Genomic DNA, 25,394 nt, shown 5'->3' with positions numbered 1-25,394 from the left:
AGGTCGCACCTTGGGGCTTTTTGTTTTGTTCCCTTTCTGCCACCGTGCTCAGCCCCTCTCATCCATCCCGGGTTCTCTCAGAGGACCCCGGACTCCTAGGAAAGCAGCAGAAGCTAACGGAATACAAGAATAAAGTCCTTTATTGTCTTCAAAGCTGCAGTGATAGGGCTGGGGCGCTAGGGTGACTCAGGTGGGACTTCCCAGCACCTGACTGTAGAGGTGGATGGCGATTGTAGAGGAGGATGGCGCCTTTGGCCGAGGGGCAGAGTTGTGCCCACATCTCCGTCTCCTGCAGTCTCTGTACCCTCTGTGGGAAATCAATGGGACCCAGACATCAGGCCTTCCTTCGTCCAGTGACTCCCTGTGCCCGGAGTTGCCATACTTTAGAACTCCTAGACTGTCCCTGTCCCCGGGGCTTTTCCTTTAGGAAGGAGCCAAGCTCTGTGCCTCAGAAAACTCTGGGAGACCCGGAGTCCTCTACCTCACCTATATATCCCTACCCCCATAACCAGACACCTAGAAGGTCTCAACTCCACACCTGTCTCTCCACAAAGATGATTCCTGTAGACTCGTGGGCCTCAGGTCCTCCACCCAGGTAATAACTCCTGACCTCCTCTGAAGTCAGGCTGCACCTAGACAAAAACATGAAGGTGGCTTGGTGGATATCCGCACCTTATAGGACCCCTGCAAAACGCCAGTTGCCTTAAACCCACTCCTTCCCTGCCCATCTCACCCAGGATCCTGTACCCGGGAACCCACTCACTGGACATAGAACTCTGCACTGGCTCTGCCCGCGCTGGTCTCATTGCAAGCGATTCCCAACAACAGTGGCTGGCTCAAGGTGTTCAGTGGCAGGTTCACCTGTGGTGGGGAGTCCTACCTGTCAGGCTGACTTCTCAGTAGCCTGGTTGGTTGGTTTGGTTTGGTGTTTCTGTTTGTTTTTGTCGAGACAGGGTCTTGTGTAGCCTAGGCTATCCTTAAACTTAATATTTAGCAAAGATAACTCTGAATTTCTGACCCTTCTGCCTCTACCTCCTGAGTGCTGGGATTACAGGTATACATCACGGTAGTTCACATGGAACAAACCCCGGGTGTTTTGTCTCAAGCTGTGGGTGGTGGCTCCTTGGGGTAGGGGGTCAAATACCAAAGCGAGTGTATCTCCAATCCTCAATGGCTGTGACCCTCGCATGGTTGTCTTGTCGGTCAAGTGCCCCATAATACAGAATACAGGTTCTGGGCATGTTCATTTTACAGATGAGAAATGGAACAGATATCCAGGGAAGTCCTTGTACCCAAGTGAGGCTGGCTCAGTAACACACTCTCATTACTTTTCAGCAAACACAGACTCGACAGTTTTCATTGTTTCCACTGGGGGTGGGTGGGTGGGTAGAACCCGAGCATCAAAGAATCACAGGCCCAGCTTTAATCACGGACCCAGCTTCAACTCCACACTCTTCCTCAACGCCCGAGGGGGTCATGCAGACCCACTCTGTCCCAGCACTGTGGATTTCTAGCCAATTCTACCCTCTTACCCATACCCTCTATGCTGTCTGGGGTCCTGGTGGCTCACCTCATCACAGATCTCCTGTAGGACACTGGAGAAGAGTTCTCGTACCACCAGCTCCCCGGGGAGGTCCTTGTGCCGGGGGATGCCACCAGAGCACAGGGCCTGTGAAAAGTTGAGGCTCAGATTTCATCTACGCCACTTCCCACACCGCTGCTTTTCTCTTGCTGGCCATGGAGGCCTAGGGCAGACTCAGTGTGAGAGTCGTGGCAATCCCTAACCCAGGCCCACCCATTCCAAGGAGAGCAATCGGAAGCCCAGCTAGGAAGGATTACATGGATCGGATAAGAGGCATCTGCCCTTCAGTCTCTCCTCCCATGTTCCCTAGCTTCCATAGGTGTGTTCCAGCTTAGACTTATGACTGGGGCTCCCGGATGGCAGTGAGCACCTTGTCTCCTCCCAGTAGTGGTAGAGAGTCATGGGCTGTGCTCAGCTGGGCCCCACATTCTCCTGGACAGCAGAGCATGCAACATGGGTGCCTGCTCAGAAATACCAAGCCGGTTTTCCCTTTATGAGAAGAGGAAACCAAGACCAGGAGTGTTGGGTTTTGAGCCTTTGGACCTAGCCAGTCATCTTACCTGAGGTTCAGGGTGCCCACCAGGTACATCCACCAGTCCGGGTGCTTCCGCTACCTGCTGAGAGCGGCGCAGGAAGACAAGGAAGTCGTCAGCTGTGACCAGTGCGGCACCCACCCCCAGTGGGTCTGCCAGATAGGCTTGCTTGTCACCCCAATCTGCAGCGCCCTGCTGTCGCAGCCAGGAGGCTGAGCTGGACCAGTTGGTGCCCAGGAAGTCCCGGTAGGAAGTTAGACCCAGGTGCAGGAGCAGCTGTGGCTCAGGCGAGCTGGACACCAGTGTGGCTGAGTGAAGGCGGAACTTGGGAGCATCAAAGATCCAAGGTTGGGCCTGTTGCCGAGTCTCCCAGATGGCAGTGATGGCCTTGTCTCCTCCAGGCAATGGACGACGGTCATGAGCCGGGCTCAGTTCCACTGCTACCTGCTCCTGGGAAAGTCCCCCAAGAGGGCACAGAAGCAGCAGGGACACCTCGGGGTCCATAGTCTGACAGGGCAGCTCTGGCAGAGGACACAGATGGCCATCCTGTCACTCTAGGAAACGAGCTGACCCTCTCTTCCACAGAACACCTGAGTGCTCCCCAGCCCTTTTGCAGATCCCTGACTACTTATTGCGAGCATCATTCAAGCAAGAGTACTGAGTTCAGCAAGCGCCCTGGAATCCTGCTGTCCCAAACCCCTAAAGCCTCTGGCAACCCTACCACCCAGCAGCACTAGGTCCCCAAAACTCTCAAGACACCCCCCCCCAACCCAGGAGTCGTACCTCCAACCTGGACACGCTTGATCTACTCCCAGGATCTGGAAGCTTGATCTCGGAATCTAGCGGCTGGCCCGGCCCCCGAAGTCCACCCCTTTCCCCAAGCGGAAGTACCCGCCCCTTTCTTTCGTGGCTTCCCATTGGCCAGTCCGTGTTCGGGTCCGGATCCCGCTCTCCTCAGTGGAGCCCTTCAGATCCTACGTGCCCGGGGCAGCCGTGCTGCGATCTGATTTCAGGGCCCGGGGTCTGGTCCGGATCCCTCGGGCCTCGAAGCTGCCAGTGTGACCTTGAGCAAGTCTCGCCCGCTGGGCCTCAAGTTCCCTTGCGTGAACTAGGGTGGGATGAGCAGTGTGGTTCTTATCCTGAGCTTTTGTAACTTTCTGGGCAGAGAACCCACACTCCCTGCTCCCTACAGGTCTTGATCATGAACGCCCCTGGAGGAAGGAGGAAGGAAGGTAGAAGGACTCATAGACCCCGGGAGCAGGTGCGCACCTTTCCAGCCTTACCCACAACGCTAGGACGTGGGAGAGACCCTCTGAGCCTTAGCTTCTTGGTGGGGTAGACTGCAGCACCATGGGAGCTGTTCTGGCCTGCCTTAGCAGTAGGACGTCCAGGGCTGGCTACTGAGACTCAGACCATCACTGGACTCTTTCAGGACCGAAATGTGCAGCTGTCTAAGGCTCTGTCCTATGCCCTTCGCCATGGGGCCTTGAAGCTGGGACTTCCCATGCGAGCTGGTAAGTAACCATGCTGGAGCTGGGAGGAATGGTGGGAGCCCAGAGAACATCTGGAACTTCTCCAAGAGGAATGCAGAATAGACACACCCTCCAAATGTACAGGGAATAAAATGTACAAGGCCCAGAACCTCTTTCATGTCCTCTGGAAGAGGAGCCCCTGTCTAGGCTGGACTTCATGATGTCTCTTTCGACCAACTGGCCCAATCAACACTTCCCAAGGATGGACAGAGGGGCATTCTGAACAACCGATGTTTATTGAATGGCCGCTGTGGGCGGATACTTAGTGCTTGCTATCTTACTCTCCCTGAAGCTGACACACTCTTCTGGTTTCTTTTTGTAGTGGTTTGTTTGTTTGTTTGTTTTTGTTTGTGTTTTGTTTTGTTTTATGTGCATGAGTGTTTTGCCTGCCCCACGTGCATACTTGGCTCTCGTAGAGACCAGAAGAGAGTATTGCATCCAGTGGAATGGGAATTACAGGTGGTTGGGAGCTGCCCTGTGAGTGCTGGGATCCGGCCCCGGGCCCTTAGGAACAACAGCCAGTGCTTTTAATTGTGGCACCATCTAGGAAGCCCCATTTTTTCATTTTGGGGACAAAATGTCATGTAGCCTAAGCTAGCCTCATCTTGAACTCTTGATTCTTTTGCCTGCCCCTCTCAAGTGCTAAGCTTATAGGCGTCTACCAATATGCCCACCATGAAGCGGGTACCTTCCCATGTTAAATAAAGTGAGGCCCGGGACAGAAATGCATCTCCTTAGCAGAGCTCTCTCCTGGCTGCTGCAAAGCCCTGGCTTCCATCCCCAGCACAGGAAAAAAAACAAAACAAGGGCTGGGGGTGGGGGTGGGGGTGGCTCACACCTTTAATCCCAACAGTCATGAGGCAGCCCAATCTCTGAGTTTCAGGGCAGCCTGGTCTACAGATTGAGTTCCAGGACAGCCAGGACTACACAGAGAAACCCTGTCTAGTGGTGGGGTAGAAAAACAACATCTTGAGACCCCAAAAAGAAAGCCTTTCTGAAAGTCACAGAAAGAAAGCACCTGTGATCTCCCAGGCCTAGCCCTGTTCCAGCTGCTTGGGCTCCCTGGTAACTATAGCTCTGTCTCCTGAGCGTACCCCCACCTGGCTACCTGCAGATGGCTTTGTGCCCCTGCAAGCCCTCCTGCAGCTGCCCCAGTTCCACAGCTTCTCCATTGAAGATGTGCAGCTCGTGGTCAATACCAACGAAAAGCAGCGGTTTACCCTGCAGCCAGGCGAGCCGAGCACTGGGCTCCTCATCAGGGCCAATCAGGGCCACTCCCTACAAGTGGGTGCCGAGGGGTGGGTGAGGAGTGAGGTGGGGCTCCAGTTCATGAAAGGGGTCTCACTGCTGCCCGTTCCCACACTTACCCGCAGGTCCCTGAGTTGGAACTGACGCCCCTGGAGACACCACAAGCCCTGCCCTTGACACTAGTCCATGGTACATTCTGGAAGCACTGGCCATCTATTCTACTAAAGGGCTTGTCACGCCAAGGAAGGACACACATCCACTTGGCCTCAGGATTGCCTGGGGACCCTGGTGTCATCAGCGGTCAGTGTCACCATCACCTATTCTCCCCTCCCAGGTCCCCACCAAGGGTCACAGCTTCTTTTATGAGTGGCTACCACATAGCCTTACATGGGGCAGTATCTCCCCACCCCACCAGAGGGCCCCATTCTAGTTGTCCCTGCAGGCATTCGTCCAAATTGTGAGGTGGCGGTTTTCATCGATGGACCCCTAGCCCTCACGGGTAGGTGTGGGCCCTGCAGGGGCTGGCTCTCCCAGGTCTGTCATGGAAGGGCACCGTCACATGGTCACATTTCTATCTCCACTGAGCAGATGGAATCCCTTTTTTCTGCTCCGCCAATGGCGTGATTCTGACTCCAGGGAATGCTGAAGGCTTCCTGCTTCCCAAGTACTTCAAGGAGGCCCTGCAGCTGCGACCTACCCGTGAGAAACATACCACCACCTACCCTGGCCTGAGGCCTGTGCCCGTCTGCCTGCAAGCTCTTCGGAAGCTCCCTACCTTAGGCAAAGGCTCCTTTCTCTTAGCTACTTTTGTCTCTACCTCAGGAAAGCCTCTCTCCTTGGCTGGTGATAAAGAGACAGAGACTCAGAGTGGCCCCAAGCTCAGCTCCAGAGGAGGAAGAAGAAAGATCCAACAATAAAATATTTATTTATTAAAAAACCTGAAACAGACACAGAAAGAAAGTCCAGCTTCAAACCAGGATTTCTTGTCCCTCATCCGTGTCTGGCATTCGTCGTGTGCTTAGGGACTACATATAGGTCAGGGGTGTGAGCTTCTGCCAACAGGGCGAGAGGAGGGGCTCTGTGTGGCTCAGGGCCCATCATCCCTAGGCTGGCTGGTGGTAGCACCTACCCCAGCGAGGGCCCTGGCCTGCCTGGTGACAAGTGAGGGTGCCAGCAGTGTACATCCCGGGAGTGATGGAGCAGTGTGTTTAGGTGGGTGTGGCCTTGGGAGTCCCTGGAGGTGGTGAGTGCAGCAGGGGCTGCCCTCAGAAGGCCTCGTGGCCTCCCGTAAGCTGCAGGAACAGATCCTCATCCAGCTCTTCCCCTCGGGCCCGCTCTCGGGTGGACAGGAAGATGTAGCCCCCGATGTACTCGTGCACGATGCGGCAGCTAGCAGACACACAGCTGAAGGCCACATTGATGTGTTCATCGAACTCAATGGCCACCTGCAGGTGGGTTGTCACAGGTCCAGTGGGCTGGGGCAACAAGCAGCAGCCTCTGCCCTGCCCTGGTTGGGTCTGAGCTGGCTACCTGTCCCTGTCCCTGCCCTCCCTTGGGGTCTACCTGCCGTATGTCCCAGTTGACGTTCCATTGCCGCATGTTGCTGAAGCGCCAGGTCTTGACCACATCACCCACGGCCAGATCAATGCGGATGAGTCTGTTGTTGGCAATGCCTAGGATCTCATCTTTCCTGCTGCCCTTGAACCTAGATCCCAGGGAGAGAGATCGTGAGTGAGAGCTACACTACACTGTATATGGCCCCAGAACACACCCCATGTGTTTATTGCTGCAGGAACCTCAAGGTTGGAACACAACTTCACCTGCCTGCCCCAGGGCTGCAGCTCTGCAGCTGCTCAACCCAGGCAGCCAGCCATTCAGCGTCTCTTAGCCTCAAGCTCCTACTTTGAAAAAAAAATGGGATTGTCCCTGGGCTTATGCTAACCAGGTATGGTACTGTAGGTCTATCCCAGCGAAGGGGCTGAGGCAGGAGTTCACATCAGATTTCCATACGTGGTAAAAGAAGCTCTGTCTCAGGAACAGGAAGGGCCGGGACAATGCCTAAGTCAACAGAGCACCTGCCTTGCACACACAAAGATCCACAAGTGCTTGTGATCCCTGGGACTTGTTGGCCGGCCCGCCCACCCTCTGTGTGAATTCCAGGCCAATGTGAGACCTTGTCTCAAACACAGGGTAGAAAGGCTTGCTCAGTGGATAAAGCTCTTGCCACACATGTGTGAAGATACAGAACCCTTGCAAAGCTAATGCATCTATAGTGTGCCTAGAGCAAAATGGAGAGTCCTGGGCCAGCTAGCCTGGTGTTCATCAGGCGGTCAGTAAGAACTCTTATCTCAAACAAGAGATAAAGACTGACCTAAGGGCTACAGCATGTACGTGGGTACACACACACATTTAAAATAACATTAAGAAAAAAAGGAGTGGGGGAGTGCTGGAGAGATGGCTGTTCTCGCAGAGGCCCCAGGTTCAGTTCTCAGCACCCACTGGCTGCTCACAATCACCTGTAACTCCCGTTCCAGGGGAGCTCCAATGCCTTCTGGACTCCAAGGGTGCCATGGACCATGCGGTGCACAGACATACACACATGCATACACTCATACACAAATAAATATGAAGAAAGAAAGAGAGACAGAGAGAGAGAGAGAGAGAAAGAAAGAAAGAAAGAAAGAAAGAAAGAAAGAAAGAAAGAAAGAAAGAAAGAGGACCAGCAAGAAGACTCAGCCACCTTCAAGCCTGTTGACCTGAATCCCCAGGACCCACATGGCAGAAGGAGAGAAGCAGGTTCCTGTAAGTTGTTCTCTGGCCTCCACGTGTGCACACACAAATACATGGACTATGTAAAATAAAGGAGCTAGAGAGATGGCTCAGCTCTTAAGAACTCTTGCAGAAGCCGGGCAGTGGTGGCACACGCCTTTAATCCCAGTACTTGGGAGGCAGAGGCAGGTGGATGAGTTCTCGGCCAGCCTGGTCTACAGAGTGAGTTCCAGGATAGCCAGGGCTACACAGAGAAACCCTGTCTCAAACACCCCTCCCCCACCCAAAAAAAAAGAACACTTGAAGAAGACCCAGGTTTAGTTCCTGGCACCCACATGGTGCCTCATAATTCCAGTACCAGGGGATCTGGTGCCTCTTCTGGCCTCTGTGGGCACCATATGCAGAACAGACATACATATGTAGTCAGACAAAACATTCATACACTAAAAACTAAATCTTTGTTTTTGTTTCTAAAACAATTTCTCTGTGTAGTCACAGCTGACCTGGAACTCACTCTGTAGACCAGGCTGGCCTCATACTCAGCAATCCACCTGCCTCTGCCTCCCAAGGGCTGAGATTTAAGGCATGCGCTGGCAGAACTAAATCTTTTAAAATGTACAAAAGAGGGCTGGAGAGATGACTCAGCTATTAAGAGCACTGACTGGTCTTCTTCCAGAGGTCCTGAGTTCAATTCCCAGCAACCACATGGTAGCTCACAACCATCTGTAATGGGATCTGATGCCCTCATCTGGTGTGTCTGAAGACAGCTACAGTGTACTCATATAAAATAAATAAATAAATCCTTTCTAAAAGATGTAGCCGGGCAGTGGTGGCACACGCCTTTAATCCCATCACTCGGGAGGCAGAGGCAGGCAGATTTCTGAGTTCAAGGTCAGCCTGGTCTACAAAGTGAGTTCCAGGACAGCCAGGGCTACACAGAGAAACCCTGTGTCAAAAAAAAAAAATGTAAAACAAACAAACAAACAAGTTGGCAGCCCCTGAGGAACACCTGAGGTTACCCTCAAATACACAAGTGCACCCAAGGTATGGGGCATCAGAATAGCATTTGGCAACATTAAGCAAATAGCTGGTGTCTCCAAGTGATGATTGCAGATGTATATGCCGTCATCAAGCAGGTCACCCATCGCTCTGCAGACAGGGCCTCCCTAGAACACCTTCCCATGGGAGCCATTCTGTAGGACAGCTGGCCAGGGCCCAGAGAGGGAAGGATCCAGAACAGAGCTGGGACAAGCTCTGGGTCTCCTGCTTGCCTGGCACGGGTTCTATCTATGACAGTGCACACTGGAGAATACAGAGAAGCCCCAGGGAGAGATACCCACAGAACAGGGGAGGGAGACACTGGGTTGTGTGCCTGGGGCCCACTTGGTATATAAGCACACAGCATCTGGCAGTAAGTGAGAGCAGAGAGTGCTTGGCTGGATTGGAGTCCTACCTGACCATCACATAGGAGATGCCAAAGTCGGGCAAGGATTGCCAGGCCTGGATAAATCGCAGCTGGGCCTCGGTCAGTGAGAGTTGGGCTACGTTCTGGTGAGCTTCCAGGATCCTTGGGGTGAGCTGTAGAGCCATACTAGTAAGGAATTGACAGGGCTTCCCCTTATCCAAAGTCCCTGAGATTCCCCCCACCTGTCTGCCCTGCTGACTGAAGGCACAGTACACTGGTCCTGAAACAAGAGAAAGCGACCATTGTGGTGCCTCCAAAGTGCAGATGTGACTGAATCGGGTCCTACAATGGCCCTGGAACCCTTCCAGAGAGGAGTCTAGGACATGGCAGGATTAGGAAGGAGTGGCTACAAGGATTCCCTAAGGAAGAGTGTGCTGCTGGTCAAGGGTGGTCCAGGGGTCAAGGGTGGAGAGGAAAATGTGGTTCCCATCCCCACTCCCTCAGGCACCTGCTTGGCCTTGAACTTTCGCTGGAACCGAGGAGCCACGAGGCCATAGGGGTTAAGGCCCTCAGCAGAGGCTTCAGGACCTTGGGGTTTGTTCCCTGAGCCGCCATTGCTACCACCTGCCCGCTGCAGGCTGAGGAAGGCCAGAATGGCCTGCACCTCGCTGGCATAGCTGCTGTCCGCCATGGTGCGGCCCTTGGAGGCCAGTCGGCAGGCAGCCATCCACTGTGCGTACTGCTGTTCCTGGAGCAAGGACAGAGAGGTGGTAAGCGCTGGCAGTATTTACTTTTACCCTGAGTGCAATTTCAGTCCTACTCCCTGCCCCCTCACTCCTGCTCCCCCCTTGGTCCAGCGTGCTCACATCCTGGCACCTCAGGTAGATCTCACTCATGCCCTCTGGTGAGGGTACAAGGAGTTTGATGCAGAACTTCTGACCAGAGACATTGACATCAGGGACCACCTCACAGCCTGCAAGAAAAAGGAGGTGGCTCTCTAAGAAGCGCCTGCCTGAAAGCCAGCCTCACCGTGACCTACAACCTCCTCGGGGCAGATAGTACCCAGCCAGGACCCTAAGGAGGAAGCAGGCTGAGAGCAGTTGCTACCCAGATTCCCTTACCCTTAAGGTTGAGCTGCTGGGTAGGGTCCCCCGGTGCTTCATCTTGGCTCTTATAGTAGGACAGTGTGGTGTCCTTGAATACCACCCAGTACTGGCGGTAGCCCTTCAGGGTCAGCTTCCGGGGCCTGGGGAGAGCCAGAAGCTTGTGAACCATGGCCTCCCTGCCTCCCCACCCCCTCCACTCCCTCCAGGCAGACCCTACACTTAACCGGAAGATTCGGAGATGGTCCTTGAGTTCTGGGATGGTAGTGAGACTATCCTGGGGGAGGAGAAACATCAGAGGAAGTCTTGGATCCCCTTCCTGGCCCTGACCCCAACCCTAGTCCCAGGCCCAAGGCCTTCCTCACCAGCATGTCTGAGGGTGCTGACCCCTTCAGCTTCACCTCCAGGTTGTTCAGGGCTGCATCCAGGTCATCCAGTCCCAGGTCCCCAGAGGCCAGCTCACCCACATCCCCGCTCAGGGTCAGTTTGTTGATGTGGTACTAGGAACACATAGTTAGTCAGAGCTGAGTCTGAGGCCCATCTTTCCCACAGAGCACCTATGAAGTACCCTGGGGGAGGAGAGAAGTCAGGAGGACTTCTTTGGAAATGGACCTACTTCTGGGAGGCCTTTGACCCTGTACCCCCATCAGCCCCCGGCCCCAGGCACCTGCAGGGCAGCAAACACCATCATCTCTTCTTCAGTGCAGTCAATCTCCTCTGTCAGTAAGTCCCAGCGGGCCTGCTCATACAGCTGCGTCAGCCGCACGGGGTCTGTCTGGAGCAGCAGAGGAAGGGGAGGCTCAGCTACTCAGATGGCTCCTGTCCTGGATGGCCATGCTCAGCCACATGGGCAGCAGATCCCATCTCCACCCTGCTGACCTGCCCACAGCCTAGGCAGGCAGTGCAGCTCTCTATGAACTTCTGCTTTACTGTGCCAGAAGCTACAGGCCAGCCTCCTGTGAGGACAGGCAAGGGAGGAGGGAGACTACCACTGAATGAAGTGCTCCCAGAGTAGAAAGAAGACAGCTTCCCCTGGGGAAGCTCACACAGGCCACAGGGAAAGCACTGCAGCATTTCCTCTAGGAACTGACCTGCAGGGCAGAATCCTGCAGGATGACAATGGGCCACCAAAGGGAAGAAGAAGTGAAAGGACTGAGAGCAATCAAGGAGTAGGCCTGAGAGCAAGGGCATCAAACAGGCAATAAAAAGGGGGAACCCCCTCCCCAAGGTAGCTCCCAACTGTGCCATATCAAGTCACTGCAGGTCTAGGCAAATCCTCTCCCACTGAGGCAGGACAAGACATCCCAGGGGAATAGGATCCACAAGCAGGCAACAGATGACAGCCCCACCTTCCCTGTCTAGTTCTTGGGGGACCCGAATGAAAAAGGGGGGAACAAAAAGAGGGGGGTTGCAATCAGTATGTAAAGTAAATGAATAAATAAATTAATTAATGAAAGAAAAAGAATGGCTAACAACAGAGAGAGAGAAAGGCAAAGAGAAGGGAGGCATCTTTGAATGCACAAAGACCTTGATTCAATTCCCAGTGTTGCATGAAACTGAGCCTAGTGTGATCCAATTCTTTGGAAGGGAAAGCAGGAGGATCAATACCTGCAACTGAGGTCAGCCTGGGCTACCTAAGACCGTCACACACACACAAACACCATGGCAGAACACAATGGTTTCTCAAACCATAAGAGAATTAAAAGGCAAGTGGGGTGTGGTGGCGCATGTGCTTAATACCAGTGCTTGGGAGCCAGAGGCAGGCAGAGCTCTGTGAGTTTGAGTCCAGCCTGGTCTAATGAGTGAGGTTCCAGGACAGTTACTCAGAGAAACCTTGTCAAAATGCAAGGGGATTTAAGGCAACACATGGCGTGGAGAGGTAGATTCAGGAGCGCGCTCTCTCTGACAAATAATGCAAAGTGCATAGAACATAGCCACAAATTAGTAAGGAAGTCAGCACAGACACTGCCAAGAGTATCAGCAGAAATGAAACTGAGCGGCTATCCAAGTGGCTGATAGCTAAAAGAGAGCCGGACTCCATCAGTCACTGGGAAGTGTGAATCAAGGTCACAGGAGAAGTCAGACCTGCTGGTTCTCCGGCTGGGTGTCAAGGGCAGAAAACTAGAAATGGACGCTAGAGAATTCTCTGCAACAGCAGAAATGGTTTAAAACTGGATGGTGGTTGTGCACCGTGCACAATAATGACCAAAACCAGCCAGGCGTGGTGGCACATGCCTTTAGACTTAGCACTTGGGAGGCAGAGACAGGCAGATTTCTGAGTTCCAGGTTGTGGCATGCAAATTACACAGTGATGGACACTATGGGACAGCGTGGTGGCTGCACTGGAAAAGGAACCAACTGCCAAGTGCTGCTGAGCCTGGGGCCACCACAACCGGCTTTTGCTATTAATGGAAGAGGTCCTACTTCAGCTGAGCCTGTGTGCTGAGTTCCATCTTTTCTCCTCTGAACACAGTATCCCGAGCTGTACATTCAGCCTCACATCTGTGGGCTTCAAACCCTGACTCAACCAACCACACACGGATAATTCTAGTGGGAAAGGATTGGAACTAGTCGGGTATGGTGACTTATCCCTGTAATCCCATAATTTGGAAGGGGGAGGCAGGAGAATTATCACAAGTTCCAAACCAGCCTGAGTGACATAGTGAATCCTAGAACAACCTGGAATACAGGAGACCATGTTGCTGTTGTTGTTAATGCTGCTGCTGCTGCGCTTATTTTTTGTTTTGTTTTTTTGAGACAGGGTTTCTCTGTGTAGCTCTGGCTGTCCTGGAACTCACTCTGTAGACCAGGCTGGCCTCGAACTCAGAAATCCGCCTGCCTCTGCCTCCCGAGTGCTAGGATTAAAGGCATGTGCCACCAAGCCCAGCACTGTGCTTGTTTGTTTTTTTTTAAGATTTATTTATTTATAATTTATAATATATATATATATATATATGTATATATATATATATATATATATATATATATATATATATATTTAGCTGTCCTCAGATACTCCAGAAGAGGGCATCAGATTTCGTTACAGATGGTTGTGAGCCACCATGTGGTTGCTGGGATTTGAACTCGGGACCTTCGGAAGAGCAGTCGGCGCTCTTAACCACTGAGCCATCTCACCAGCCCCACTGTGCTTGTTTTTAAGACAGGGTCTCACTATGTAGCCCTGGCTGTCCTGGAACTCACCATTTAGACCAGGATGGCTTTAAAACTTACAGAGATCCACCTGCATCTGCCTCTCACGCGCTGGGAGCAAAGGCCTGCACCACAGTGTGGACTGCACTCCTCTAATGCCAGTATTCAGACTCAGGAAGCAGAGGCAGGAGGATTTCTGTGGATTCAGTTAGCCTGGGGGCTGGGAAGATGGTTCAGCGGGTAAGAGCACTGACTGCTCTTCTGAAGGTCCTGAGTTCAAATCCCAGCAACCACATGGTTGAGATCTGATGCCCTCTTCTGGCTTGTCATAAGTACAGCTATAGTGTTCTTATGTATAATAAGTAAATCTTTGGGCGGGAGCAAGCAGGGACTGAGTGAGCAGGGCCAACCAGAGTGAGCAGAGGTCCTAAAAATTCAATTCCTGACACCCACATGAAAGCTCACAACCATCTGTATAGCTACAGTGTACTCGTATACATAAAAAAAAAAATAAATCTTTCAAAGTTAGCCTGGTCTAAATAGCAAGTACAAACTGTCTAGGACTACACAGTGAGTCTCTCCTTTCTCTCTTTCTCTCTCACACACATACACACACACACACACACACCAGAGAGAAGGAAGGAGGGAGGGAAGGACGGAGGTGGGGAGAAAAATGTACATCGGGTAGGAAGTTACTAGTTACCTAAAGATGGCTTAAAGTACAGTTAAGCAAAGGAACTCTTCTCTTCCCGGACCAGGACCTGGAGCCGTTAGCCTAGCGTTCGTGGAGCTTCTTCAGCCCTACCTCCACAGATATTGGGAAAATAGTTTGACCCCACTAGGATATAGATAGATATATGTATGCATGTATATAAGGGACCCCACTAGGATATAGATAGATATATGTATGCATGTATATAAGGGACCCCACTAGGATATAGATAGATATATGTATGCATGTATATAAGGGACCCCACTAGGATGTAGATAGATATATGTATGCATGTATATAAGGGTAATAATAACTACCATTATTATGATTGCTAGTTAGCTTCTGCCCACTGTATTGCTGGGATATTCCAGCACCTGCTCTGAGAGTGGTCCTGGGCTGGGTATTGGGAGGAAGGCCTGGGTTAGGATCTCCTGTGCAAACCCCAGCAGCAGTCACAGGACATGAGGAATGTCCAGGGAGTCCTTTGTAGCCTTTCTTGTGTATAGGTAGAGCTCAGAGAGGGAGGAACCCAGCCCTATAGGCCCTGGTTCAACCCACGACACCACATATGTCGCCTATCTGCTCCAAAGAAATTTGACCATGAAAGGAAATAGGAACACAGTTCCTGTGGGTTCTGCTAAGAACCCTGTTTACATGTTACTATTTGTAGACACAGCCACGTTGCTTTCACCAAACACTATAAACACCACTAGATTAGTAAGACTCTTAGAAATGTGTGTGCTGTGTGGAAGGGGAGAGGAGGAGGGCAGGACAGATGCCTTCATCTTTCTGACAACCACTAGCTGTGTGCAAAACTGCAAGGTCATAAAATAGGCACACATACAGAAATCCCAGCTACCCAAGAGACTGAGGCAGAAAGATGGCTTTGGCCTAAGTTCAAGACTATCATAGGTAACAAGTGAGATGCCACTGATGGCAGGAGAGAAGGAAGGAAGGAGGAAGGGAGAGAAAAAGATGGGGAGAGAGAACTTCATTATACAGAAGGTGTGTTATAGGCTTGAGTTTAGCAGAAGGGCAGAGACCTTGCCTAACACATACAGGCTCTGGGCCCACACACAACAGTAAATGTGGTGCACGCCCGTCAGGTCTGGCACTTGGGAGGCCAAAGCAGAAGGATTGCGTCTAGTTTGGGGCCAACCTGGGCTATAAGTGAGCTCCAGGACAGCAGGCTCTGTAGAAATCCTGTGGCTATAAGACAAAATAAGGGGCTGGAGAAATGGCCCAATGGTTAAGAGCACTGGCTACTCTTCTGAAGAACCCAGGTTCAATTCCCGGCACCCACATGGTAACTCACAACTGTCTGTAACTCCAGTTCCAGGGGATCTGACACCCTCACACAGAAGTACATACAGGCAAAACAGCAGCACACCAGAAATAGATAGAAAGGGGCTGGAGAGATGGCTCAGAGCTAAGAGTACTGTCTGCTGTTCTTCATGAGTTCAATTCCCAGCAACTACGTGGTGGCTCACAGCCTTCTGTAACGGAATCCGATGCCCTCTTCTGCTGTGTCTGAAGACAGCTACAGTGTACTTACATAAAAGAAATAAGTCTTTTAAATGAGCAGATAAGTAAGAAAGAAAGCAAATACTAAAATAAAACCCTACATTGTTCAAATCCACCTTTTCCAGAGAATAGAGGAGTGAGGCAGAGAATGGCTCTGCTGCTAGTGCCGAGAACGTGTGGAGACGGAGAAAATGTAGTTCCGTCTTGGGTGGAGCAAACCGCACAGAGCTGCCTGCTGTCTCAAAGACCAGGCAAGTGTGGGGAAGAAGCAACGGTGTCCAAGTCACTGGGAGGCAGTGGTAGACTGAGCTGGACAGCAGCAGAGGCTCGGGAGGAGCAGAAGGAGCAGGCAGAGCCCACAGGAGGTGGGAGAAACCGAAGCCTCACAACACACAGGTGAGAGACCAATGCTGCCCCAGCCAGAGTCTGTCTCAGACTGCAGCTGTAGCCAGACCTTACTGAGTAGTAGCACACTTTGGAGGGGTCAGACTGGTTTGTCAGGACCTTCATCCCATCCCCAAACAAGGACTTTTGTACTTGATCTGTCTGCCACTGTGGATCACCCCAGGGTCTTACACAGGCTAGGCAGCTATTCTACCTCTGGGCTCCATGCCATGCCCAGTCCTGTAAACAAGGACTTTATAATATTGTGGTGGTCAATGTTATTAAATTGACTATACTAGAGGCATCCAGGGTATGGGACTCTGGGCATCTGTGTAGAAATTATTTTATGTTAGTTGATATGGGAAGATCCACCCACTGTGGGGGCAGAGCACCACTCGCTGGGCAGGAGATCCTGGACTGTGTAAAATGGAGCTTGGAACTGAGCACCAGGGGCATCCCTTTATCCCTCTCTGCCTAGCTGTGGGTGTGATGTGACCCACTGCTTCAAGCTCCTGCCCTGACTCCCCTGGATGGATGGATGGTACTCAGAGCTATGACCAAGAATAAACCCTCCCTTTTTTGAGTTGCTTTTTTCAGAGTATTTTATTCAACATCAGGAAAAAAAAAAACAAGACAAATAATTGAAACTATTTTACAAATAGCCATAAACTCAGCATTCAGAAGGCAGAGGCAGTAGGATCGTCCCTGAGAGGCAAAGTGACACTTTTAAATAAATAAATATGGGCTTGGGAAGTGGCTCAATGGGTTGAAACAGTACCCACACAAGCCTGATGCCCAGGTTTGCTATCCCGAACCCATGTGGGAAAGCTACATATGGTGACCCAATCTATAACGCCAGTACTTCCATAGGCAGACTGGAGGTAGAAACAGGCCTGGAAGCTTGAGGGCCAGCAATTCTGGAGTACCCAGTACAGCAACAGAAACAACAAGAGACCCTGCTTCAGCAAGGTAGGAGGTTAGAACTGACTTCCAGGGTGGCCCTCGGACTTCTGGACTTCTGCATGCTGTGCACACACATGCTCACACAAAAATAAGTAATTTTAAAATAAGTACATAGAGCCGGGCGTGGTGGCGCACGCCTTTAATCCCAGCACTCGGGAGGCAGAGGCAGGCGGATTTCTGAGTTCGAGGCCAGCCTGGTCTACAGAGGGAGTTCCAGGACAGCCAGGGCTATTCAGAGAAACCCTGTCTCGAAAAACCAAAAAAAAAAAAAAAAAGTACATAATAGCTGGGAGTGGTCTAAATAGCGCACACCTTTAATCCCAGCACTAGGGAAGCAGAGGCAGACAGATTTCTGAGTTCGAGGCCAGCCTGGTCTACAGAGTGAGTTCCAGGACAGCTAGGGCTACACAGAGAAACACTGTCTTGAAAAAAAAAAGTACATAATAAATAATTTCTAATATATTATTTCTTTCTAAAGAAGGTAGAAACATCAAAAAACTAGAGAGGAGGAACTATTTCTGATTCCTTGGTAATGATTGGCTAGAACAATCTTAAGTCGCAGGGGGCTAGAGAGATGGCTCTGCAGTAAGATCCCTGGCTGCTCTTCACAGTTGCTGGATTCAGTTCCCAGCACCCGCATGGCGGCTTACAACTGTCTGTAACTCCAGTTCTAGAAAATCCAATGCTCTGGACTTCATGTGCACCAGGCACACACTTCACACACACACACACACACACACACACACACACACACACACACGCAGGCAAAATACAAAAACAAATCGGGCAGTGGTGGCACACGTCTTTAATCCCAGCACTCAGAAGGCAGAGGCAGGCGGATTTCTGACAGCGAGGGCTAAACCAACAAAACAAAACAAAAACAAAAACAAAACAAAAACCACATAAAGTAGGGGCTGGGAAATGACTCAGCGGTTAAGAGCGCTGACTGCTCTTCCAGAGGTCCTGAGTTCAAATCCCAACAACCACATGATGGCTCACAACCTTCTGTAATGGGATCTGATGCCCTCTTCTGGTGTGTCTGAAGACAGCTACAGTGTACTTAAATACACATAAAATAAATAAATAAATCTTAAAAGAAAAACACAAAGTAAAAATAAATCTTTAAAAATATTTAAAGCCGGGCGTGGTGGCTTTAAAAAAAATTAAAATAGGGCTGGTGAGATGGCTCAGTGTGTAAGAGCACCCGACTGCTCTTCTGAAGGTCCAGAGTTCAAATCCCAGCAACCACATGGTGGCTCACAACCATCCGTAATGAGATCTGGCGCCCTCTTCTGGAGTGTCTGAAGACAGCTACAGTGTACTTATATATAATAAATAAATAAATCTTTAAAAAAAAAAATTAAAATACCGATTACTTTGGTTTGACCATCATGCATTTTATTACATGTACTGAGTTACTAAAGTTCATGCCATAGATTTACTGATCATATTTAAATATTATTACTCACAGCTTCTTCCATGAAGCTCTTTTTTTTTTTTTGGTTTTTCGAGACAGGGTTTCTCTGTGTAGCCCTGGCTGTCCTGGAACTCACTCTGTAGACTAGGCTGGCCTCGAACTCAGAAATCGGCCTGCCTCTGTCTCCCAAGTGCTGGGATTAAAGGCATGCGCCACCACTGCCCTGCTAAATATTATTTATTTATTATTTATACAAGTACACTGTAGGATTTATTGATCATATAACTGAGTTAATAGAGTTCACTTTGTTAAAAAGAACAGCAAGATGGTTCAGTGGCTCAGGGTACTCACTACCAAGCCTGGCGTGTGAGTTTAATTCCTGGAATTCGCACGGTTGAAGGAGAAAACCAACTCCTGTAGGTGGTCCACTGACCTCCACACACATATAGGAACACTGTCTGTCTGTCTGTCTCTCTCTCTCTCTCTCTTTCTCTCTCACACACACACAGACAAGCACAGACACACGTACACATGTACACACTCACAAATAGACAAAGAAATATGATTTTTAAAGAAGAAGGGACCCTGTCTCGCAAAACCAAAAAAAAAAAAAAAAGAAGAAGGGACTGGGGAGATGGCTCAGTTGTAGAATATTTGCTGTGTAAGCAAGAGGACCAAAGCTCATATCCCCAGCACCTGTGTAAATAGCCTATAATCCCAGCACTCAAGGCAGAGACGGGCAGAACCTTGGGCCTTGCTAGCCATCAGGCCAGCTGAATCATGAGTTCTGTGACAATGTCCTCTGCCCTCGTGTTCATACAATAGACAGCGGAGGAGAGGAGAAGCACAAGCTAGAGAGCCTGCGTATTACTGCAGGAAGAGGCACCCAGCCTGAGCCCGTGGAGCACAGAAGCTGAGAGAGAAAGATAATCCCAGAGGAAGTGGCATTGACTATGCCCATGCCCAAATGAACAAGTAAGATGCAGGCCTGTAATTCCAGGCACTGGAGGGGCTAAGGCAAGAAGACTGAAAACTCAAGGCCTGGCAGAGCTACAGAATGAGTTCAAGGCCAGGCTCCACAACTTAGATAACTTACTAAGACCCCACTTCAAATTTAAAAAGAAAAATGGGGCTGGAAAGATGGGTCAGCAGTTAAGATTCCTCACTGTTCTTCCAGAACACCCAGGTCCAGTTTCCAGCATCCACATGGTGGTTCACAACCCTTTGTAGCTCCAGTTCCAGGAGACCTGACACCCTTTCTGCTCTCAAACTACATGCAGAGAAAACACACTTATACAAAATGATATTAAAATAATGTAAAGGCCCTGGGATAGTAGCTCAGTAGTTGAACTTGCCTATGGGAAATCCTAGGATCAATCCTGATTACCAAAACAAAGTGGGATGGAACCATGGGACAGGCTGCACGGTGTCCTTTTGTGTATGGATGTGGGGAGAAGGCACCGGGGAGGTTCAGCTCAGAAGCGAGCATTGAGGGACTCCATGGACAGCTTGAAATCAAGTGCTCTGTAGACTACCACGTGCATGTTTGCAGCGAAGAAGCCATGGGGCCCCGGGCTGCAGAAGCTTCCACATCGATGTTGGGGAGGCCCAGGAAAAGGCTCCCAGGCCACCCTGCAAAGCTCCTTCCCAACCTGCCAGGCCCTGTAGGTTCAGCTTCTCTCTCCACACTAGAGATCCACACTCCCCAGCACCCACCACTGTCTCTGGGCGTCTACATGGGTCTCTGCCATGAACCCTGAGAAGGCAGGTCCTACAGAAACCAGCACTGATACTTGTCTCCATCTGCCTTGGCATTGGGGGACCTGTGATGCATTGGAACGATCAACACACAGAGGCACCGATGAACATACGGTCAGACAAGCTGACCCCTACAGTGGCTAACCTCCCAGAGCTAGACCCTCTAGTTTCAGAACCCAACTCACCTTGGGATCCAGGTCAAAAAAGCTGTAGTACTTAAATCGCAGCCAAAGCACATCCCCAGCCTTGATACCTTGCTGCATGAGGCACCGTGATGAATCCAGCCACCTGGGTTTGGCAGAAGTAGAGTCAAGATACAGAGAAGGGCCTAGAAGCAGGAGGCAGAGCATAGGCAAGCTAGGCCTTGGGTAGGGTGGCCTAGGTGTGGGCCATGCACCTGCTGTGGAGCTGGGTCTTGTCAGGCAGGGAGCTGGGCCTTGGCAGGCGCTGGAGCAGGAGAGGGTCAGGTGCCGGCTGTGGCCGGCTCAGCATGTGGTAACAAGCCTCAGTCTGGGCGCTGTCCGAGAAGTGTGCTGGCATGCCTCTGAATAAAGTGGGTGCCACACCTGCAGGGCAGGTGGGATACAGTCAGGCTTGGCCGTGAATCTGACCTCACACGCATGCATCACTCTGCCCCGGCCCCAGCCCAGGCTAGCCGTGCTCACTCACCGCCAGCTAAGACAACCTTTGTCAGGTCATGTACCTCCTCTTCAGGCTCCTTCTCCTTCTTCTTCTTCTCCTTCTTCTCTGGAGCACGAAGCAGAGACAGCTCCTCTGGGTGCCTGATACCTGAAGGGAATGAGACCTCAGCACCAAGGGTCTGCTAGGTCACCTCCCTACCTTTCCACATAGACACCTTGGGGGAGGTCACAGCCCTTTGGTAAACTGGAGACCAGGCTATGGCAAGGAGGAGGTTATATGGCTGGTCTTGGGAAAGGGAAGGGGCCCTAGCTACTCACTGAGGAGGCGGCAGATGGCAGCCACCGTCTGGAAGAGGGGCTTGGAGAAGCTGGCCCGAAGACGCAGCACACGTCTGTTGGGCAGCCGGAGGATGACAGGTCGGTGCTGTGGCCCAAATATGAGGCGAGCGTCGGCCAGAATCCCGTACTTGTCCAGCGTCCAGTGCGTCTGCAGCAGCCACTGTCTCTTCTGCTCCCACCAAATGGCATGGTCAGACCAGTCCTGCTTGCGATCTGTGAGGACCCGAGGTGCCCATTGGCCTTCACAGGCCCTGCCAAGTGTTATCTCTGTCCCAGCACTGATGTCACAGGTGGGCCAGGTTGGATTTGCTCCAAAGCAATGGCGGAATGGCTATTTGTTAGCTGACTCGTGCGTGTCCTTCTGGGCTCAATTGTTACATGACTTCCCCAGGGGAATCCCTCAACCCAGAATATGCATACCCCAAGTCAGTGACCTTACTTCATATACTTATTTAGTTTATCCTTACAGCCCTCATGTGCTAAGGGATGCTTGGTTCAATGTTCTTTCTCTATATATGTCTATCTGTCTTTCTCTTTTCTTTTCCTTTTTTTTCTTTTTTCTTCTTCTTCTTTTTTTTTTTTTTCCAAGTCAGGGTTTCTCTGTGTAGCCCTGGCTGTCCTGGAACTCACTCTGTAGACCAGGCTGGCCTCGAACTCAGAAATCTGCCTGCCTCTGCCTCCCAAGTGCTGGGTTTAAAGGCGTGTGCCACTACCGCCCGGTTTCTTTTCTTTTCTTTTTTTCTTTTTTTTTTTGGGGGGGGGCAGTGTTTCTCTGTGTAGCCCTAGCTGTCTAGCTGTCCTGGAACTCGACCTATAAACCAGGCTGACTTCAAATTCACAGAGATCCACCTGCATATGCCTCTCTTGTGCTGCGATTAAAGGTGTGGATCACCACACCCCCTGTCAATGTCTGCAGGTCTTTGGGGCCTTCAATATCTACTAGTTTCTCCTTGGGTCAAGGTGTCTAACCTTTCTAGCTTCAGCTTTCTAGTTCGTAAGCTATAAAAATCTGACTGATGACTGCTAAGCAATGTCTGCTACATGCAAAGTGTTGTACAATTTTGAAAAGCATTCCTTTAGAAATGTAAATATGTCACTTGTCATCTAGCCAGAAATTGGGGTCATAACAACGGATGACACAGGATGATATCTCATCCTTCCCCAAAGAAGTGTGAATACAGAAACAATGAGGCAGAAAGCTACTCTGGGCACACAGCCTCCTGGAATTTGCAGAGACCCAACTTCTTGGCTTCTAGGTTCTTGTTTAGTTCTGTTTTCAAATGGGGTTTGAAATGGCTGTTAGCTGAGGCTAGCCCTGATCTATTGTTCGTCCTATCTCCAGCTCCCAAATGCTGGGGTCCAGGTATGTGCCTGGCTGATGCCCTGCTGAGGGTCAAGCTCAGGGCTTTGTGTATGCTAGGCAAACCCTCCACCAGCTAAGTTTCAAGGCCTTTCTCTGGACCTCCCACTGAGATTTTGTTGTTGTTTTGTTTTGTTTGTTTGTTTTTTCCAGACAGGGTTTCTCTGTGTAGCCCTGGCTGTCCTGGAACTCACTCTGTAGACCAGGCTGGCCTCGAACTCAGAAATCCGCCTGCCTCTGCCTCCCGAGTGCTGGGATTAAAGGCATGCGCTGCTATACCTGGCTTCCTCTTGGCCTTTTGCTTTTAGTTTTTAAACTTAAGGCAGAGTTTTGCAATGTGGATTGCGCATTCACTATGGTTGGGATGGCCTCCATGTCTAACAACCTTTCCTGTGGCTTTGTTCTCTTCAGGAGACTGTCCTGTCTACCCCTTTTCTCTTTTCCAGGGATTTAGTCTGGAATCTCAGCCATGTCCTCGTCTGGGTTGGGATCTCCTGTTTGATGGCTTCAGAAGCTATCTTCTGCTAGGATCTGAGTGGCATGGACCTCTCTGCTCTAAGGGGCATATCCATTGCTTCCTTCATTCCAGACTCCTATTCATCCAGCCTCGTTGCCAGTGCTGGAACACTAAATGCAGCAGGACTAGCCCCACCTTCCAAGTGTGCTAAAGCCCACTGTAGCTGGACAGAGGAGCCGTTCTTCCCCAGATCATCCATCCACCAAGAACTTGGAGACTGCAGCACCATGCTGCTTGCTTCTAGTTCTACCTTGTGTTAATGTCAACGTCACTTCTAAATCCACCTTTCTCTGTCCTGTTTGGCCTCTGGAGCCCTCATCATCTCTCCCCCAGATGAGTGGATGACCTGCTTGGGTCTCCCTGGCTACAAACTGCCTCCCCTTCAGACAAAGGGTCCTGCAAAGGTCTGCCTTAACAGAGCCCTGCCCTTTGTTTTCAAGGGAAGCACCTAGTCGCTCAAGAAGGCTTCAGGACCTCCCAGGCTGTCAGGGCACCACCAGGGCTGCCTGATTTGTGACAAGATGGAAAGGCAGCCCTGGTGGTGCCCTGTCCAGAGGCCCTAAACCAAAGCCTTTTCAAGTCCTTGGCATCAAGTCCTTTTCAAGTCTTTCTTATTGTAGAGGCCTCTCTAGAAATCTCCTGTTCTGTCTATTGTCAGGTCCTGCAGGAAGCTCTTAGCATTTGGTAGCAGCATGCTATCATGAGGAAGGTTGGCCTCACCACTGCCTGGCAGTGGAGGGCTGGGGATAATGCCCCTATTTTAGGGAACTGAGATCCTGGAACTGAAGTGACTTGGCCCATGGAGCCCAGCAGTGGTACAGGGTGAGGTCTAGCTGGCTGGGTGTTCAGCACTCTTGGGGTTCTTGCCCTAGACTCCTAACATCCCCACCCCTCTGTCCTGACCCATGTCAAGTCTCCAGCTTCATCTGACATCTAGTTTCTGAGGGACTAACCCTCTTCCCACTTCTGCTTTCACAGCCTCTTTGGGCCCTGCTTCCGGCAGTTCCCTTCTGTCTCAACTCTGTTATTTGGCTGTGTTGGGGCTTGTCCTGCTCAGTCACTCTGGTCCCTGTCTTGGACTGCATACATCAGTTGTTGAGTTGGGTGGGTCTAGAAAACCTGCCTCCTATCCCTGTCCCAATTCCAGAGGCCTAGGACCCACGCTCATGGTGAGATGCCTTCTGTCTCTGGCTATCGGGAGCTCATGGTGGGATGTCTTCCGGCTCTGACTATCGGGGCTTTCCTGCCATCCTCCCAGGAAGTGATAACTTCTATTCTCTGCTGGTAAAGTTGATGAGAAGCCTCATGGGGCCTTCTGGGTGACTGATATCGCCCTAGCCTACTCTGCCGTAACTTCCTGTGGGGGCAGGGCCTCTCACCCACTGTCAGCAGCCTGCCAAGTGGTTTGCTGGGGAGGAAATTTAGGAGTAGGTGCCCGGTGCCTAGAAACCTCCTAGCTATCCCTCAGGAACACAATAGGCCTCAGCACAGGCAAGATCCACAGGGGACCATGTTGTCTGTCTCTGACTAGACAGAAGCAGTAGGAGCTAGAGGAAGTATGGAGAGGGGAAGTTGAAGAAATACCTTCTTTGGAACCAAATAATTAGACTGTTGCCTGAGTCACTGTGACAAGGTTATGAGTAGAAGCGAGAATGGCCTAGAAAAGCTAGGGAGAGCTGTCATGACTGGATACATAGGGTCACGGGGACTCACTGATCTCCTCCACGATCTTCAGAAGTACCCCACCAATGTGCGACTCGCCCGTGACTCGGAGTGTGACAGACTGGGCCTCAGGGTCCTCCTCGCCCACAAACACCCTCAGCTCCCAGGAAGAGTCGATATAGTCCCCGGAGGCTGTCTTCATACCCGCCATGGCTGCGGCTGTTTCTGCTGAGACAAGGTGAGTAGACAGTGGGCTGCCTACAAATAACCAGGAGCCCTACGGTACCCTGGGTAGGTAGGTGGGTAGACTTTGGGGACACTGGTACAGAGAGCTACTGTGATCCAGTCAATATAAAACCCTCTTACTATCCTAAGTGTTTGGGCTGAAGAGACAGTTCCTTAGCGTCCACGTTGTCCAGCCAATTCAGGTTTCACAGGTGGGGACACCAAGGCCCAGTACTCATTGTAGAGTACCCTGCTAGGTACCAGAACAGGCCAACTCTCCTACTCACAGTTCTGCCAAGCCCACCTATCTCAGAAACAAGTCCTGGCCCACAGCTCACAGCCAGTACTCTAACCCAAGCCTCTAGGGTGGTGGCAAGTGTGGCTGCTCTGCACAGAATGGCAGAGCAGGGGACAAGTGAGTCCTCCTGGGTCTTTCACTTACCTAGCCTGCAATGGGCTGCAGCTGCAGGTGGCAGTGGAACACCTGCTACCCTGGTCTGGCCTGGTCCTGCTCAGTTGCTTCCTTCAGAGGTCGGCCTGTAGTGGCCTTATCATGAAAGTTGTGCTAGT

The 25,394-nt window shown here is 51.2% G+C and overlaps 3 protein-coding genes across 4 annotated transcripts; 1 reads left to right on the top strand and 2 right to left on the bottom strand.

Moving 5' to 3' along the window:
* Nucleotides 1-122: 122 nt before the first annotated feature.
* Nucleotides 123-2,995, bottom strand: Nudt22 (nudix hydrolase 22). The gene is made up of 6 exons (XM_021152476.3): nt 2,899-2,995; nt 2,143-2,636; nt 1,571-1,669; nt 764-861; nt 539-632; nt 123-307 (listed from the first exon to the last, which is right to left on the bottom strand). The coding sequence occupies exons 2-6, from the start codon at nt 2,617-2,619 to the stop codon at nt 149-151; spliced, it is 927 nt and encodes a 308-aa protein (XP_021008135.1). The 5' UTR covers nt 2,620-2,636; nt 2,899-2,995; the 3' UTR covers nt 123-148.
* A 79-nt stretch (nt 2,996-3,074) lies between these two features.
* Nucleotides 3,075-5,812, top strand: Trpt1 (tRNA phosphotransferase 1). Its single transcript, XM_021152481.2, has 7 exons — nt 3,075-3,376; nt 3,548-3,629; nt 4,762-4,931; nt 5,021-5,195; nt 5,338-5,394; nt 5,484-5,594; nt 5,718-5,812. The coding sequence occupies exons 1-7, from the start codon at nt 3,317-3,319 to the stop codon at nt 5,810-5,812; spliced, it is 750 nt and encodes a 249-aa protein (XP_021008140.1). The 5' UTR covers nt 3,075-3,316.
* Nucleotides 5,813-6,121: 309 nt separating this feature from the next.
* Nucleotides 6,122-25,383, bottom strand: Fermt3 (FERM domain containing kindlin 3). 2 transcript variants are annotated; one of them, XM_021152474.3, is made up of 15 exons: nt 25,267-25,383; nt 24,651-24,827; nt 21,040-21,273; nt 20,750-20,869; nt 20,478-20,646; nt 20,266-20,368; nt 10,840-10,947; nt 10,538-10,672; nt 10,400-10,449; nt 10,191-10,315; nt 9,936-10,042; nt 9,578-9,817; nt 9,118-9,242; nt 6,459-6,600; nt 6,122-6,340 (listed from the first exon to the last, which is right to left on the bottom strand). In XM_021152474.3, the coding sequence occupies exons 2-15, from the start codon at nt 24,808-24,810 to the stop codon at nt 6,161-6,163; spliced, it is 1,998 nt and encodes a 665-aa protein (XP_021008133.1). In that variant the 5' UTR covers nt 24,811-24,827; nt 25,267-25,383; the 3' UTR covers nt 6,122-6,160. The 2 variants fall into 2 exon arrangements, with proteins under 2 accessions (XP_021008133.1, XP_021008134.1); XM_021152475.2 differs by having other exon boundaries at nt 24,651-24,824.
* Between the last annotated feature and the right edge of the window lie 11 nt (nt 25,384-25,394).

The sequence above is a fragment of the Mus caroli genome, unplaced genomic scaffold, assembly GCF_978045245.1.
Source record: "Mus caroli unplaced genomic scaffold, Mus_caroli_1 scaffold_20, whole genome shotgun sequence".
Classification (NCBI taxonomy): domain Eukaryota; kingdom Metazoa; phylum Chordata; class Mammalia; order Rodentia; family Muridae; genus Mus; species Mus caroli.
Note: the sequence above shows the minus strand (reverse complement) of the source record. Positions and strands in the feature narration are given on the sequence as shown.